At 35.6% G+C, this 18,239-nt stretch overlaps 2 protein-coding genes and 1 pseudogene across 4 annotated transcripts in view; all 3 read right to left on the bottom strand.

Moving 5' to 3' along the window:
- The window catches only part of LOC147287196 (uncharacterized), a 35,744-nt gene that overhangs the window by 1,960 nt on the left and 15,545 nt on the right, over nt 1-18,239 (bottom strand). The window lies entirely within an intron of this gene.
- On the bottom strand, nt 239-8,350 carry LOC147287198 (exocyst complex component EXO84C-like; annotated as a pseudogene). Its single transcript, XR_015121736.1, has 7 exons — nt 6,555-8,350; nt 5,050-5,144; nt 3,535-4,563; nt 2,209-2,736; nt 1,641-1,829; nt 864-1,000; nt 239-780 (listed from the first exon to the last, which is right to left on the bottom strand). The product of XR_015121736.1 is annotated as an exocyst complex component EXO84C-like (transcript).
- Nucleotides 9,303-18,219, bottom strand: LOC147287197 (cyclic nucleotide-gated ion channel 1-like). 2 transcript variants are annotated; one of them, XR_015121737.1, is made up of 9 exons: nt 17,998-18,219; nt 17,621-17,726; nt 16,996-17,530; nt 16,525-16,719; nt 15,992-16,272; nt 15,729-15,840; nt 15,440-15,615; nt 14,438-14,506; nt 9,303-9,529 (listed from the first exon to the last, which is right to left on the bottom strand). XR_015121737.1 is itself a non-coding variant. In XM_086239981.1 (8 exons), the coding sequence occupies exons 2-8, from the start codon at nt 17,653-17,655 to the stop codon at nt 14,494-14,496; spliced, it is 1,347 nt and encodes a 448-aa protein (XP_086096107.1). In that variant the 5' UTR covers nt 17,656-17,726; nt 17,998-18,219; the 3' UTR covers nt 9,303-14,493. The 2 variants fall into 2 exon arrangements, 1 of the variants encoding a protein (XP_086096107.1); XM_086239981.1 differs by having other exon boundaries at nt 9,303-14,506.

Here is an 18,239-nt window from a genome sequence, read left to right as displayed (position 1 = left end):
TACGAATTACTTATGAAATATTAATATACTAATGCAAAAACTGATACACATAAGAATGTTCAACAAAAACAACCTTAAAAAATGGAAAAATATGATTGTAATTGTTGCCGGATGTCCAAGCGCCTAAATTAATTTGTCAAAAAAACTCTTGCAGGGGAGTTTTTCAACAGTTTCTATAAATTTTAATCAAATTATAATTGGAAAGAACTATTATAAGCCAAAGAACCCCATCTCAAATGAATACCGTAGCGTGCATGTATGTTCCATGTAAGTTGGGAAAACGAAAATTTAAGTAAATAGCAATTTAAAAAATATATATAAATATAAACTAGAAAATCACAACGAAAGCCGAATTGGTAATGCTTGAAATTTTTCAACATGCTTAACTACTTAACCCGCTTTTATATAACAATACTACAATGATCATTCATTAATACACGAGAACTTTTGAACTTGATCAAGAATATGAGTGAGCATACTTCCCTACAAAACGAAATCTCCTCTTTTTCGTTTGATGGCCTAGAAAAAAGCTTTCAACCCTCTGAATCGTCAAAATGGCTTGGGCTATCAAGTTCACCCATACTCGCAGAAGCAAAAGACTCGGTAGACTCTACTGTTGAGAGGGACGAGTCACTATCATCTTAATCCAAGACAATATGGTCATGTAGAGTGATGTTATCTTCATCAATTTCGGATGTCTCTGACCCCTCTGCTCTTAAAAGTAGTTTGCTTATGGCTGACTTTGCAGTTTCAACAAACCACTCATCCTCAGGGAGTGCACTGATGAAAAGAAGTTTTGGGATTAAAATCAGAGAAAGAACCAAAAATAGGAAAACAGGGCCACCCTCATACACACAACTTACCTTTGTGGTTCTATGCCTCTACCGGAGAAGGCCCTGATAGCACGAGCAATTATGGCTGATGCAATTTGGTGCACGTGCCTTGATGGGTACCCCGCAAAACGTGCAATTTCAACAGTGAAGTGCATATCAAGAATTAACTGTAACAATAAGTTGATTATTAGCTAAACTCTGTGCATGTGTGTGCATGCACGCACGTGTGAGAGAGAGAGAGAGAGAGAGCACATTCAATTCAGGACTCTGGCTGGCACCACACACCAAACTCAAGGGTCCACTAAGCCCACATATTGAACCTTTTCCAATTTCATTAACCAAGATGATTTTAGAAGAGATGAAGCAATGACCTATCATGTCAAAAAATTCTAAAGACAGTAATAACCACCCACCCAGTCAAAAAGGTAGGAGCTTAGTGGCTTGTACATTTATTCTTAGGTTTCTCACTCAATTACTTTTTATTTTATCGTGAAGCCATGCTTAATTTAGGCTCTCAAATTATGTAGTATTTTCCTATTGCAATTTTTCCACTTTGTAACTTTACACTATTTCATGCTTTCAATCCTATGATGAATCATAAAAGTCATTGATCCATTTCAGGATACAATGTTAACACTTGTCCCCATTATCAAAAGCAATGATATCTAAATATTGGAGCATTTTTCAAGAAAACAACAAAAAAGAAAAATGAAAGCCTATTCCAGACTTTCCAAGTTAAATCAGTTTTAAGTCGCAAAAGTAAATTACTTTGCCATCAAAATTGACAGTTTGAAAGGATATAACTACCTGCTGCAAACCAAGTGGTTGAAGAGGACATGTCTCATCCTCGAATACACCCCAAAACTCTTGTACATCAGACAGCCACATTACAACCGTCTCTGTTAGCCTAGCAAGCAAAATTTTCTGTATTTTCTCTTTTCCATGTAACACATCTCCAGCCACAGTTGCTAATTGCTGCAGCTTTGCAAATAATGCCTGCAATAATAGGACAAAATCTCATTACTGTGGAGAAGTCCTATACAGTGCAAAAGAATGATCACTTGAAGATATACAGTGCTTAAAGGATAAACTCAACTTTCTAATGGCATTATAAAGGGACACACTAAAAATATTAAATAATAATAAGTTAATAACAATAAATTCCTCACAAGAAACATGCCCACAACAAGCATTTGTTAGTGCTGCTCTTGCATTAGTGTAAAAAGAACATCTAGAAAATAGATAGACCATCATAAATTTGACACAAATTTGAAAAGAACATCACAAATTTGAAAATAGATAGACCATAAGAAAAATATTATTATAAGATGGAAAACCGTGTACACGTAGAGCATAGTGAAGGAAGAAAGAAGACCTGAAACGGAAGCGAAGGCAAAGGAGGGTCAGAGTCCGAATACATATCATCCCCGTTCCCACTAAGATATATTTGTGCATCCAATCGTGTTTTTCCTTCTCTCGAATAGATGAAGCTCAAGACATATTGCCGACAAAAATCGTCTCTTAGCTTGTCAAACGAATGCTGAAGATGGCGCCTCCAATCCTTTAACTCTGTAGAAGTGCTTGGATTAGGCGTGACATTTTCAGCAGGTCCACTTTTTGATTCCCCAATTTCACTCTGCCGATTCCAAAGGGTCATGACTGCCTTTGGTAGTAGTTCATCCAAAATGGTAAATGCAACTCCCAAAATGGCAAGCTGTTCCGAATCTGTTTCAGCTCTAAAGGTTACAACTTCCTTCAGCTCTGTATGATTGTCCTCAACGGATGGTCCTGGTAGAGTTTTAATTAGAGCATCCATGTATTTATCAAAAAGTTGTCCGATCCTACTCAATATGTTTCCCCCAAAATGCAAAATGGTCAAGTGGGTCAACTGTTCCAACATATCCTGCGAAATTTTTTTACCACCAACACAACATTATGAACATTACTTACAAATTAGTAATGCATCCATGCACTTTAGTGCTCAAAAGAGCCAATTCAAGTGCATATACAGAGAGAGAGAGAGAGAGAGAGAGAGAGAGAGAGAGAGAGAGAGAGAGAGAGAGAGAGAGAGAGAGAGAGAGAGAGAGAACAGTATATTGCAGAACCAAATGGCAAATTCATTACAATTTGATTGACACACACATATCAGATGTGCCCACATACAAGATAAGACACAGAAACAGTAAAAGACGCTTGCATACTTATTCACGTACATAGATGAAGAGTCTAAAGAGGTAAGGGTATGCATGTAAAATTGCATTTACTTCCAATATATTTATTGCGCATCAAAAGCTTATGAAAGTCCAGTTGAGCAAGAGCAATCTTTCCAAGAAGGAATGCTCTAAGCATAACCCCCAAAAGAAAAAAACTAATGAAGAAATAATTTGGACCATTTTTCAATTTTTCCCTCTCATGAGTAGTTAGAATCAAGGCTTTGTTAAATCAACTTAAGATAAGTTAAGTATTCCTCTACCATTTTCTTTATTCATAAGAACTTTAGAAAAAAAAAAAAAAAAGACACACATTACTTTAATATTCCAATATATCTCAGGTCTGAAATTTTCTCATCATCTCATTCCTCAGGTTCAATCTTCAACATAAAAGCTAACAAAACCAGCATAATTGAATATAATGCTTGTGTTGGTACAAGGACATGAATATAAAAACTATTGGTAAACATATTAGTATGAGACAAACTTACTTCAACAATGCCCATAAATCTTATCCCACTATCAACAAGCACACCATCTGATGAAGTTGTAAATGCAGACAATGGAGGTGCAAAGCGAGGTGAAAATGACATGCACTCATCAGCTTCTGCAAAGTCAAGAACAACTTTTCTAGCCCGTCTAAAGTTCAACTCTAAGACTTCTTCAATGAAAGGCCGCAGCAGCACCAAAATCAATTTTGACAGTTTCAGGCCTTGCCGTTCCAGCATCAAAGAGTAGTTGAGACTAGCCTGAACACAGATGCTAGCTGCACATAAAGCAGAAACTGTCTCAGACGATGGTGCATTCTCTTTCACCAATCGTACGAAGTATTCGATTTCCCACTCTGCCCATTGAACAACTCCGTATAAACAGGATTATCACCAAATATTAAACCAGATTTCATCGTTGCCAGTGAGATTGAAGAAAATACATGCTTAGATAATGTCGCTGCATAGGTCTTTGGGCAGAACGAACAAGAAGGAAAAAGAGCCTCAATGCTCTTTTGAAGACGGGACCCATAAAATTTCAGCAGTAACTGATGTGCCAAAGGACCTTTCCCAAGCTTTATTAACCCAGTTAAGGCCTTCTGCAACTCAGAGAAAGTAACAAAAGGTTGTCCAGTAATCTCAACTAGCTGATCCTCGAGCAATGCTTTTTTTTTCAAGAAATCAGATCTGTATGAGGATCCTTCAGTTGATGAAGTATCTCTGGAGCTTTTCAGCTCTGGAGAGTTTCTCTCTTCAGCATCTAAAGCCTCTAGTGCTTCTTCCACTTTATGTTCAGCCAAGAGAACATCAATTTTCTCCAAAAATATCTTCGGATCATCTGCTTCATTTGGAAAGGGATCTTGAAGTTCACAAATCTCAGGATTTTGCTGAACTTCACAACTGGATTGATTCCATTCTTTCAGTTCATGGCATACACCAGTCATCAAATCCTGCACAAGAATCCCTTGAGCTGAAATATGCTTTCGGAGCTCAATCAACTCATGCTCCATTTCTACAGCCTCCTCAGAAATCCTATAATTAACATTAAGATTAAATAATGCATACATGGATACGACAAGATTAATGAACTTATTAAAAGTGATTGAAAATGAAGCAATTTACACCTACTCAGAACCTAAAAAACTTTACATTAGAGGCCCTTGATGCCCATGTTGAGTTGGACCACATATGAACCTGAAAATCTGTAACAACGCTACAGGATCAATGAGAAATATTATTGTTTGTGTATATGTTGTTAAATACAAAGAAATTTGTATGTGGCAAACTCTGTTCCTCAAAGCTTTTTCCTGTATTCTCTTCCCCTATGCCCACAAGCACAAAACAATAATAAATCCCAAGATAGCAAGCATCATATATGTCCAACTTGTAGACTTCTTACATGGACAACTTTGTCAAGTTTTCTTTTATTTATTTTTTGATAGGAAACTGATCAGACTTATACTAATAATTGTTTTATTGTTCAACAAATATACTAATGATTCAGTGTTATTATATTACCTCAAAAAAGCCAGGTACTTGGTTTGCATATTTCCACATAAGTTCTCCACTGCATCCTTTAAATCTAACAGCTCACAACATAGCTTTCTAATTCCCTGCGTAGACAATATATATGTACGGGTTATAGGAATGTCATTATCCTCCCTCCTAGATTATGTGTATGCTTTAAAGTGACAGCAAAAATAGCAACTATAATATCACAACAGAGGCAGCACCAAAAACAGAAGCAGCATCACTTTACAAGTTAACAACAAAATGGAATGCAACAGAAGTTCTTAATTTAAACATGCATGCCTCAACTTAACCCTAGTATTCCCAAAGGGAAAATAAAAGAAAAATTATAAGTGAGAGCGTTAGTGTGGGTGGTGTGGGTGTTTAAACATATTTTTAGCACATTTGCTTTCAGATGGATGTTTAGCTGAACTATTATGTGCATAATTTAGACTTGGTTTGGTGTACATTTCCCTAGATATTTCATAAGAGTGGTGTTATTATTAACTTCTTACCACCCACCAAACTCTTCAACCCCCCCCCCCCCCCCCCCCTTTTTTTTAAAAGAATTTTATATTACTTGACCCACCCATCAATATTTCATATTAGTGGTGTAATGCAGCGCCCTAATCAGAGGTGTATGTCTAGGAACTTTAGGTCTGATGTGTATGTTCTCTTCCTGTTCACTTTCCTAATTAGTTTAGTTTTAAATTTATAACATTAAATTTCTGAAATAACCAACCCCTTTGGAATCCAAAATTAACCACACTATCAAATAGCCCCAAAACTAATTGCAAGTAGCCATTCCTATTCCCATATACTAACACAACGAAACATTAATTGTCACCCCTTTAAGTACTTAAAAACCTCTTGAGAACTCGTAAACTTATTGCCTATGAGAATGCATTCAAGATACGCTGAAGTAATTTATTCGGTACGATACCAAAATATAATAGAGTAAAAATAGTGAGCAATCCTTTATACAATGGATACAATTAGGAGAAAGATGAACCTTTTTGGTGTTGGATTGTAAAGGGAACAATCCTTGGTGACTCCTAAATACAAATGCACCAATACACAACTTACGCTTAGAATGCCAGGAAACAATTTATCACTGACTAAAATCACTCTAGTGCAAAACATGGTCAGAATGCCAATGAAAGGCCTGCTTATTCACTATTGGCACAACTATAGCTAGAAATAGACATTACCCAGATGGCATTTACAACTGTTCCCTCAATTTGTACTTTAATTCATCGAAGAATATATACAAACAAATAAGTATGCTCAATATCATTGATTAACTTGAAATGGGCAATCCTCAAGCAACTCAAAGAGCTAGAGAAAACAATTTCCAACATAATTTATCGCCAACAAAATGAAAGAAGACATGTGAAATTAAAACTGGGAGAAAAGAAAAAAGCATTTTCCTTTATTCATTTGCAACAAATTGGCATGAACCAAATAAAGGGTTACGGAGGGAGGGAAAAGAGGGAAGAAGAAGAAGAAGAAACCTTTTCAGTGTGGGATTGGTAAAGAGAGTCAACTTTGGACTGAGGAGTGATGCTCTCTATGGATGGGAAGTCGTCCTCTTCTTCACTGCTCTCCATTTTCGACTTGCCTTTTGCTTTAACCCAGATCAGTAGACTGTAGAGATACTTGAATTGAAGAAGGTACAGGAGGCTGGCCTTTCTTTGATGGTGACGAATTGACGATGAAAAAGCTTTTGTTTTGAATCAAGGGTGAGTTGCGATTTTTTTTTTTTTTTTTTTTCAAAGTTCATTTTTTATCCCTATAATTTGAGTTAAATTTTACTTAGTCAGTTATAATTGTTGTAATATAATTTATAGAGGAAATTACAGATTTGATCTACTTATTTTATACATAGTTTAATTTTGGTCCACAATCTTTTTTAAGTTCTGTTTTGATCCACTAATTGTTTAACTTGTTCAATAAAGGTCCAGATTTGTTTTCTCAAATTTGTCCCGCCTTTTATCTTATCACATCTCAGCTAAATTCAGCAAACATATACTTGTTTTAAAGCTATGCATCTCCTCTTTACTACCATATAAAGATCATTCAAATCGGAGTTCTAAAACTCAAGATAATTGTCTCCAAAGTAGGGTACCCAAAACTAACAATTTTTCGTAGAAAATTTTCAAATTTTTCAAACTTCAATTCTCTTAATTCTAATACTTCAAATTGGTTCCTATGACTAAGAAATGATAAAATATAATTTCTACTTCAATTATAATTGAAGAAAACACAACTAAAATGATTTAAAATCATAACTTAAAAAGGATTGTAGACCAAAATTGAACTAAGTATAAAATAAGTGGACAAAATTAAACTTAAAAAAAATCGTGGACCAAAATTGAACTAGGTATAAAATAAGTGGACCAAATTTGTAATTTCCTCTAATTTATAAATTGTTACAATTCAACAACATCTTAGCATTTTCATTCATTAAATCGTCAAATTTTTATGTTTTTTGTCATGTACTTTACAAACTATTTTAATTTTGATCAAGTATGTTACATGTCGTTAGTGATTCAATAACTAATTTAACGAATTAATTGACAAAAATATTAATGTGTCCTTGAATTGCAATGATTTATAAATTACATAATCAAAATCATAACAATTGAAACTACATGGACCAAAGTAGAATCTAACTCAAATTACAAAGACCAAAAGTAAAATTAAACTTTTTTTATTATTATTATATTAAAAGGAATCGAACTCTGGAGCTAATCTAATCCTAAGTCTTACTACACCTATTTTCACTACTTAAACTAATCCAAAGACTTTAACTTTTTTTTTTTGTCTGGCCAATGTTTAGCTTAGTAAAAATAAATATTTTTTTATTATTTAAAGACAATGAAAGAGGGATTAAAAAATTTCATGAACTTGTATTCTTAGACCTCTTGGCAATTGCTGCCCATTCATGAATAAAGTTATCATATTTCTAAAACAAAACTAAAAACAATCGAGAACCACCCCTTTAAGATTAAACCATTTTTATAAAATCTTAAAATATAATCCTCAAATACTTCTCAGGTTTGAGTACCTTTTGAAATCGGCTTATTACTGAGTTCGAGCAAATATTGGAGGATTTATATTTCTGAAATCCTAAATATAATTTAAATTAACATCTTTAAACATCTAGAAGTTTGATTAATCTTTAAAATTCTCAAATTATGAACTTTTGTATTTTGTTACAAAAAAAAAAAAACAGTAAATACACTTAATCAGACGCAAAAGAAACAACTTTCACCTCTAAAATTTGCGAATCTTTACTTTTGGAGTAAAACTTCCATGTAACGGCCGCGGGTGTATACATCTATTATTTTATCTCTTTCATAAAGTGACATAGCACGTGATGAAATAGAGATTCATAAAGTGTATACACCCGTGATAAATTTTTCTTTTACTTTTGTTTTGAAAAAAAAAAAAAATTTAACTAAAATTTGGAAGTTGATGGATATAAACACCTTTCATACGATTAATTTTATAATTTCACTATAGATCACGAACTCGAATCCATCATAGGAAATATAACTAATAATTTGATGGATAAATTATAAAGATAACTAAATATCTTGAAGATGTAATAAATAAAGAATCAAGTCAAGATAAATTATAAAACCCAATGACGAAAAGGAAAATATCCATATTTATGGGAAAGAAAACCGTCTTGCATGGGCTATTGCTTGTACTTCTTTTTTTTTTTTTGCCAAGAAAACATCAATTTATTAAACAAACCCAAAGGCAAAGAACAAGTTTACAAAGAAAAAACACCAGCGACTATTACACAAACAAAGCAACAAAATAGTACAAAACAAAAAGGACAACACCAACATACTAACTAATCTACAGTGAAACAATGATCAACCAAAAAGCTAATCAAAAGGAAGCCCATCAGCTACCAACACACCCAAAAGAGAGGATGGGGGTACAGAGACCCAGTCCAAAAGGCACATCCTCCGCATAGCAAGCCTAGACCACATCTGCGGCTCTGTTGGCTTCTCGACCCACCCAATTCCAAGTCACTGATGAAAAATTTGCAGAATGGTTCCAAATTTCATTAAGCAAAGGGTACAACTCCCAAGAAATCTGCTTTGAGAACTTTTGAACAGCTGAAACCACAACTTGAGAATCAGATTCAACCTCAATCTCATTAAAACCATTTTCCTTGGCACAAAGAAGACCTGCATTAAAAGTCATAGCCTCAACCAAATCCACTTATGAAGCAACACACCTTTTAGCTTCTCCAGCAAGTAGATTACCATTACTGTCTCTAATCACCACCCCAATACCACACTCATGAGATTTCTGATCCCAAGCACCATCCACATTAACCTTGACTTTGGGAGCAACATGAGGGTTCCATACAGAGATATCAACAGGAGAGGAAGGTCTAGAAGGATGAACCACACCAGAAGTAGACTGAGACTATAGAAACTCCCCAATAGCCCTTCTAGCTTGTCTGCAAGCAAGAAAAGGATCTGGACTAATGCCTTGGAAAACAGCTTTACATCTACTCTTCCAAATGGTCCAGCAAATAAAACAAATACAAGATAAGAGGTAATTCGAATCTGGCCCTGCAGACTTGAGCTCTTGAAGAAGTCAGCTATCAAAGAAAGAAACTTGAGATTTCTCAACTATGTACCCCAAACATTCAGACCACACTAGAACGACCCAAGGACATAAAAGAAAAATTTGCTCAATGGTCTCTGAATGCTCACCACATATTGGATAAAGAGACTGATTAACAACTTTCCTTTTAAACAAGCACCAATTAGTGGCAAGAGCATTGGAGATAGTTTTCCACATAAAGTGTTTGATTTTAGGCAAAGTAGTAGCTCTCCAAATCAACTTCCAAACAACAGAACTAGTTTGATGAGAATTAAATTGTGGGACTAGATTATGAATTAACTGTTAGAGTGACCAAAATGGTAGCCATATTTAACAGAATAAATGCCATATTTATGAAAAGGCCATACCAATCTGTCACTAAGTCTCCCAGAACCAATTTGTAACTCCTCAATCTTCTACATCATAGATTGATCAAGATAATAAACAGCATTCAAGAAGTCTCAAGTTCTAGTCTACCAATGAATTAATTCATAAACCAAAGTTGGGATATCAGAAGCTCCCTTAATAGACTCGTTCAAGAGAGGAGAGGACAAACCAGGGATCCAAGTATCCAACCAGATATTCACAGATTAACCATTCATCACTTGCCATCTAGCACAAGAAGCCAAAAGCTCTATACCTTCCGATGGACCAAGCCCAAGAAGCTTTCCCTCCCTTCTGAGCATGCCAAAAATCAGAATTTGGAAAACAAAGACCTTTAAGAACCTTACTCCATAATGAATCAGGTTCATTAACAAGTCTCCAAGCTTGTTTTGCCAAAAGAGCCACATTGAAATCTTCTAAATTCCTGAAACTCATGCCACCATCACTCTTAGACTTCCCTAATTTATCCCAATTCATACAACGTATTTTCTTCTCACCATGCTTTTGACCCCACCAAAAACTTGCCATAGCAGCTGAAATAGCATCACAAACACACTTTGAAAATTTAAAAACAGTCATTGGATAGGCAGGTATAGAGCTTGCCACAGCTTTAAGCAACACTTCCTTGCCTACATTTAAGAGATGAGAATTTTTCCATCCCTTAATCTTGTTAACTACGGAATCTCTAACATAAGCTACAGCTGCTTTCTTGGATCTACCTCACATTGTTGGTAAGCCAAGATATTTACCCGGATTAGAGGCTGGAAACATTCCCAAAATATAACATATATCACCAATAACCTCAGCAGCAGTATTTGGACTAAAAAAAAAAAAAGGATTTATCAAAATTCACCCTTTGACCAGAAGCTTGACAAAAATCCTCCAAGATATGCTTCATAGCCAAACAATTTGCAGATGAAGCTTTAAGAAAGAATAAAGAATCATCTGCAAAAAATAAGTGAGTCAAAAAAGGACCACTTCTACTTAGCTTGATACCCTTAAGAGATCCATTGCTACCAGCATCAATGATCATATTGGAAAGAACATCCCCAACAAAAAGAAAGAGATAAGGAGAAAGAGGATCTCCTTGTCTCAAACCTCTAGAAGGAAGAAAAGATGGGCCTGGCTTTCCATTAATATGAATTGATAAAGAAACTGTCCGTACACACTCCATGATCAAAGCAACCCACTTTGGTGCAAATCCCATTTTCAGCAACACTACCTCAAGAAAATCTCATTCCACCCTATCATAAGCCTTGTTCATATCCACCTTCAAGCCCAATTTTCCAGAAACACCTTGCCTTTTAAGCCTAATATGATGAAATGCCTCATGAGCAATAATGATATTATTTTGAATCTGTCTATGAGAGACAAAAGCACCTTGAAAAGGGGTAATAAGAGAGGGGAGGATGGGCTTCAACCTATTTGCCAGAATCTTAGACAGAATCTTATAGGAAAAATTGCAACATCCAATAGGCCTGAATTGAGTAAAAGTCTCAGGAGCTGGCACTTTGGAAATAACTATAACTCTGGTATGTTTCAAATCTCTTAACATCTGACCATTACTATGAAAAGACCTAGCAGCTTTGGAAATTACATCATTGACAATAGACCAACATTTTTGATAAAAAATGCCAGAAAAACCATCTGGCCCAGAAGCCTTTAAAGCTCCCAAACCAAGACAGCATCCTTGACTTCTTCCAAAAATACTGAAGCCAAAAGGGAAGAATTCATTTCATCAGTCACCACAGTCTTGACACTAGCCAATGCAGACTCCCAGCTCCTAGGACCATCACTTGTAAAAAGAGTTATAATAATTCAAAAACCCCTCATGTATATCCGCTTCATCATTTAACCAATTCTCTTCCTCATCTTTTAAAATCAACACCTTGTTAAATTGCTTTCGTTGAATTGTTGAAAGATGGAAGAATTTGGTGTTCTTATGACCAAGCTGCAACCAATTGACTCTAGACCTCTGCTTCCAATAAACTTTTTCCCTATCTCATAGTCTCTTAATTTGACAAGTAATATCATAAATTCTAGCTTTACTTATTTCACTAACAGGTTTACTTTGCTCCACTATAAGCGTACACATAAGCTCATTTATTAGCTTATTATTATTCTGAAAAACCTCTTTACTCCATTTAGACAAATCCCCTGCACATTTATCCAAATTCTTCTTCCAAAGAATAGATGTTGAAGAAAAACCTTCAGATTGCCAAGAATCAGCAACTACCTTCTTGCAATCATCTTCGAAAAGCCACATAGCCTCAAATTTGAACAATTTAGGGGATTTGATATCTTCATACTCAGTGTCAACCAACAAAGGAGAATGATCTGAACCAACATAAGGCAAAATAAAGACTTAGGCTCTAGGGTGAGAGCATAACCAACCTGGATTAGCAAGAGCTCTATCCAGTCTTTCCTTTACCCAAGATCCCTCTCTGTTGTTTACCCAAGTAAAGCTCAAACCATGGTAACCAAGGTCCATGGCATTCGACTCCCTTATAAAGTTTTGCAAATAACTCAACTCCCTTATAGTAAGAAAATTCCCTCCTTCTTTCTCGAAAGGCCAGGCCATAACATTCAAATCCCTCATCCAAAGTCAATCCTCATGAAAGTTCTTAACTGAATCTAGAAAATTTTCCTAAAATAGAGCTTTATCCACATCAACTGTAGGGCCATAAACACAAGAAATCCGCCAGGAATCTGGTTGTCCCTTTAGAGAAACTTTTGCATCAATTAAATTCCTTGAAGAGCTTAAAACTGTCATAGTAACTTCGTTATTCCACCAAAGAGTAAGCCTACCAGACAAGCCAATAGGATCTACATAGTAACTATCAGTAAACTTCATAGTTAATCTCATATCTTCTAATCTATTAGATTTAGCTCTAGTCTCCATCAAAAAGACTAGAGAAGGACTATATTTCCTTGAGACTTTCCTCAAAGATTGGACTGTCAGGTCAGTCCCAATACCCTGACAGTTCCAACTTAATAGCCTCATGACAAAATTGTGGCTGATTCTGGCCAGCCACCACAACCGTTTAGCAGTAATTCAGACAAATCCTTATTTTCCTTTACAACTACATCCACCAAATCCAAGCAAACACCACTGCCTGGACCTTCAAGCAAGCTAACCTTGCTAGCCTTTTTTGGCCTCCCTATTTTCTTAACCATTTTAGCTTTCTTAGGATTAGAAGGAGCATGAAGCTTAAGAAGATCGTGATCATATCTTACCCTTTTAGGGAAATGATTAGAGTTATCCTCCTCGAAAAGCCTTTTTAAGTCCAAAGTATGAAAAATCATGGTGAGACCTACCACAGTACCAAGAGTCTCTTGCATATCATCATCAAACCTCATACTAGATTTATTAGGCACCAAAACAGGGTCGACCTCATTAGAAACCATAATATAGTTTTGAGAAACCTCCACATTAGAAGTACCAAAGCCCAAGCCATAAGACGGAGCCTCAACATTAATAACTGGCAGAGTAGATGGTGGAGAGTCATGTACCTACACCACGGATTCCATTCTCACAGATTGAGTAGTGGTAGTAACCACATTGTAAGTCTCTTGAAAAATAGTTAAAGTCTGATTCTCAACATATATGGCACCCTGTACAACACAACTCTTAGGAGCCAACTTAGCAGCACAATCTTTAGGTTTCACCTTATGCCATTCTTCACTTAAATCCAAAAACTTATAAAACACAACAAGGGTTTCCACAACCCTTTTAGGGCCTAGACTACTCCATAAGTCAGAACCACTCTTTGTAGATTTCTTTCTGAACAAGAACTTCAAACTAACAGCAGTACTAGTCCTTAATTGGGAATCAAAACGCATATTACCCTGCACATCATTCCAAATTTCTTCAGCACACACAGAATGATTGTGGCCTAACCTGCCACAATTGTTACAAAAATCAGACAGTCTTTCATACTTAACAGGGATCCAAATTTGCTCCCCATCATCTTGAGGAATCCAGATACCATCACCAAAAGGCTTAGATACATCCACACTAACTCTGAACCTTAGCAAACCCCTAGGGAACTTCTTAGGATCTTCAACTTCTAACACAATCCTGAGTTTCTTACCAAATTATGTGCAATCTCCATAATCATCATTCCTCTAGGTAAATCAGCAATTTGGACCCAAAATGGGACCTCAGAGAAGCACAAATCACCAATAGCATAATGATCTGGCCATGGAATGATACTCATGCAATAGCCTTTAACTCACCAAGGTCCATAATCCAAAATCTTACTAGCAACATCATTATCCCCACAAGTAATTGAAAAATTTCTATCTTTAACACAAACCATAGTAATTTCGCCAAAATCTTTCCATGCACTTAATAAAATTCCGATGATCGTACCTCTTGGCGGCATCTTCTCCTCTATAATAGCAGCAGCGAGATTCACAGTCCCAACGCTATGGTGGAATCCTTCAACATCATTAACCAGGTCAGCCATTGCAGCAAAAACACAAATAGATCAAGCCACCAAAATAGCCACACCACCAGAAATCTAAAACAAGTCAAAGAACCATGAAAAACAAAGCCAAACAGGCCAAAAAAACCAGCAAACCCACAACATATCAAGGAAAAACCAACATGTGATACTCGATCTGAGATCGCAAGCAAAATTGTCGAGAAAGAGAAAAAGATGGAGGAGAGTGGAGACAAAGAGCAACAACAAGAAGATCCAAGCAAACTACATCAAGGGAGAAGAAGAGAATGAAGATCGAGGAGTGGAGACGATGAAATTGAAGCGTAAAATAGCAATGAGACAAGCTCACGAGCAAGCACCATTTTGGCGTGAAAAAACCCCATTTCTAGAGAGAGAAGCTCTGCTAGAAAGAGACGAGTCAGTTTGATCACTTATACTTCATTTAGGACAATTAATGTAGAAGAGACAACATTTCTTAGCCATATTAGTTAAACAAATGATATGATCAGTTGATGTGTATTATTTACCTTAATTATTATAATAAATTATTAATTAATACTATTATCAAATACATCACGTGGTTCAATGATATGCTTAGGAAATGTGTTCACCTAGCAATAAACCCTTGGCATCATTGCTTATTCTATGGTAGAACACGTTACCTCCTCACCTATTGCTATTTGTTACAATTGTTGAATTTCCAATTTCCACCAGAGTTTGCATTTGGAGACTACATACACTTGTCTCCTCGGCCTTGAAAGTAAATTGAGGCTTCTACTTTTGTTTGGCATTTATCATTTTGGGTCGAGATAGGAAGCTCGGAAAATTAGAAGTACTATCACACTCACCTAACAAATTCGATTCTCCAAATGTATATGTAGGCAATGTTTTATTTATTTAAATCGATCTGAATTAATTAACTCACTCACATTTCACTTGCATCTTGTCTTAACCTCTCAGCCTTTTTTGTTAACCTCTCAGCCTCCTGTGTTAACTTCTTGGCCTTCTTCTCAGCCTCCTGCCTTAAGTACTCCTCAGGGGCCTTCTTCTTAGCTTTCTCCTCCTCAGCAGCCTCCGCTTCTGTAGTTGCCAACTGCATATATATCTGTACGTACGTACGTCTCACAACAAATTAATTAAAAAGAAAATAAGCTCAGCTCACCATCTACTCATATATACAAAAAGAAGTTAATATAGAGACTATTATCAACCACGTACCTGCACATTTCCAATGAGATACAAAAATAATAGCAAGCCAATAGAAGAAATTAGAAGTGCAAAGCAATTCTCCCACACAAAGCTACTTGTATCAAGATTCGTGCCAAAATTACTGCAGAATTTGATGAAGCAAACATGAGAGACATATATATACATACTAATGGCAGAAGTTAAATGTATATGAACACTCTGCTTAATTAAAGATATGGAAACCTTTTTAGCAAAAAACTTATTAATTGTCAATGTATATATGCATGGCACACCTCAAATTTCTGAAGCCCCACCAAAAAGTGTAAAAAAACTTTGTTGGAAAGTGTGTTAGTCCTGTGTTACCAGACTGAAGGAGATTAAGAAATATTCCAAAGTCAAATAGTGTAGTATTTGGTGGATTTATTGGACATGATTCATTTAGGAATGCGATACTTGTTGAAGTGCTAGTCTTGCCGCAATGTTTAGTCATGCATCCTGCAGTATTCATGCAGGCCTCCTCCCAACATGCCGTCTCTCGTTGAATAGAAAAAAAATACCAAAAAGCTCCATGTACCTAAAAGATCAATAAATTACTTATAATCCAAAAAAACTCTATACACATACAAATTGTTAAAGGTCTAGATTAGCATACATCACAAGGCACTTACCATGCAAATTCTTGTAAGGTTATTGAAAAATTAAATTCATGGTAAAACATTGTTAAAGAAAACTTAATTAATTAGTCAACATTCAACAATAGTTAAGAAAATAAAGAAAAGATAAAAAGGAATATTAATTTATGGCAACAGCTAGAGATGAAACTTACATGACTAGCAACGATGTATAGGAAAAAATTGAATGCACCTTTAACCCATTTTCTGATGAGTAAAATATTCTTTCTGCATAGGTAGATTTGACAAATCCTTGGTATATAATGGAAGACGAGAAACATGTTCAAAATCGTTCTTTTATACAAGTATCCGGAACCTGTAATTTTGTAAAACACAACTACTGTTCCAACCTGGAAAAATTACAATGGGTTAGAGTATATTAGCTACTTAATCAAAAGTCCTAAAGTCCTTCACCGAAATAAAAAAAAGTTTTAAAAGTCTAGCTCCACCCATGTGTATACATGTATATAGAACCAGAAAATTATAATCCAAATCCAATCTAACACCTGACTTTAATGAAAATCAAATTCTGTTTAAGGATGAAATTAGTCTAACTACCCGCTTGAAAGTATTGATTAAAAATGCGTATATTTAAAATAAATGCACATTTAAAAGTTTAGTGTTACCTGTGGGATGAGAAGAGTAGTGGTAAGGTCAATTATGATAGAGAAAGATAAGAAGTACATCCTCCCGGCTATTGCTTTTGCAAATTCAACCAACTTCTGATAAAAAAACCTGATGAACTCCCTTTCTTCCCATAGCCTAAGTGATGTTACCTCACTGGAGTTAGAGTTGGAGCCGGAGGTCACAGTTTCAGTCCCAACATGAGTACTATTTCGAGTTCGAATTCGAATCCAAATTTGATTTATGCTATGCAGTAGGAGAGGGAAATCCGTAAGAGATCTCAAGACAATAGCTATAATCATCAACGTTTTGTCTTTTCCAAAGCACTTGTTTTCCTCATTGATGATTGGAATGTATAACAACATAGGATCAAATAAGACTGCAAGACATGAAATTACAAATCTCTGATTCCACGTTAATAATGGAGATCGTGGGTCAATAATATTATTTTCCTTGACTTTTGTCCACCATGTTTTCCTTGGAGGTTTGCCTTCCACCGAAAACCCAGTGTCTGAATCCAGACCTCCAGTACCATTGCTGATAAAAATACATAAAACACAAGAGTTTCCCTTAAATAAATTTATTTTAAGAAATAAAATTCCTCTAATATATATAAAAGAAACCTACCTTAGGTGGATAACGCTATCATTCGAATTAACCATAACTTAAACCTATATACGACAGATAAGAATTCTTCTGAGTGCTGCCAACATGTTTTGAACGTACGTTGGTCCTGAAAACATGGAAATTAAAATGCAGATGATTAGTAAAAGGTTCAAGTGTTCAACCCTTCAAATAATATCATTTTATCATCTATCTAGAATCAAGAAGTGACATGTGTACGGCACGTGCGTAGAAGAACCAAAGAAACCTCCACAGAACCAAACCAACGATTCACATTTAACGTATAACAGATTGTACAAACTAATTTACATAATACTGTAATACAGATTATAGAATTTTGAGGGTAGCTAGGGAGAGCTAGAGCAAGAATATTAACTTACTTGAGAAGATAGAGTGGTGGCAGAAGTTGAATTTAATTGGCTAACAATTTTGCTGGGATCAACTCCATTTGAAACCAAAACTGGAATAATATATATTGGTCATTCGGTTTTGTAGACTTATCTTTTTGTCAACACTAGCGAGATATTGAAGAAGAAGACTTGGAGATATTAAAGAAGAATATCGCAGTTACCGTAGACAAAGATGTTGTCCACAACCACAAGTTTTTTCTTCAATATCTTCT

Source organism: Dryas octopetala, chromosome 4 (genome assembly GCF_963921425.1).
Source record: "Dryas octopetala chromosome 4, drDryOcto1.1, whole genome shotgun sequence".
Taxonomy (NCBI): domain Eukaryota; kingdom Viridiplantae; phylum Streptophyta; class Magnoliopsida; order Rosales; family Rosaceae; genus Dryas; species Dryas octopetala.
Note: the sequence above shows the minus strand (reverse complement) of the source record. Positions and strands in the feature narration are given on the sequence as shown.

Coding starts and splice junctions, on each gene's coding strand:
- LOC147287197 (XM_086239981.1), bottom strand. CDS start 17,655: ATGGTTAATTCGAATGATAGCGTTATCCACCTAAG. Junction 17,531..17,620: donor GATAGCGTTATCCACCTAAG/GTAGGTTTCTTT, acceptor TATTTTTATCAG/CAATGGTACTGGAGGTCTGG. Junction 16,720..16,995: donor CTACTCTTCTCATCCCACAG/GTAACACTAAAC, acceptor TAATTTTTCCAG/GTTGGAACAGTAGTTGTGTT.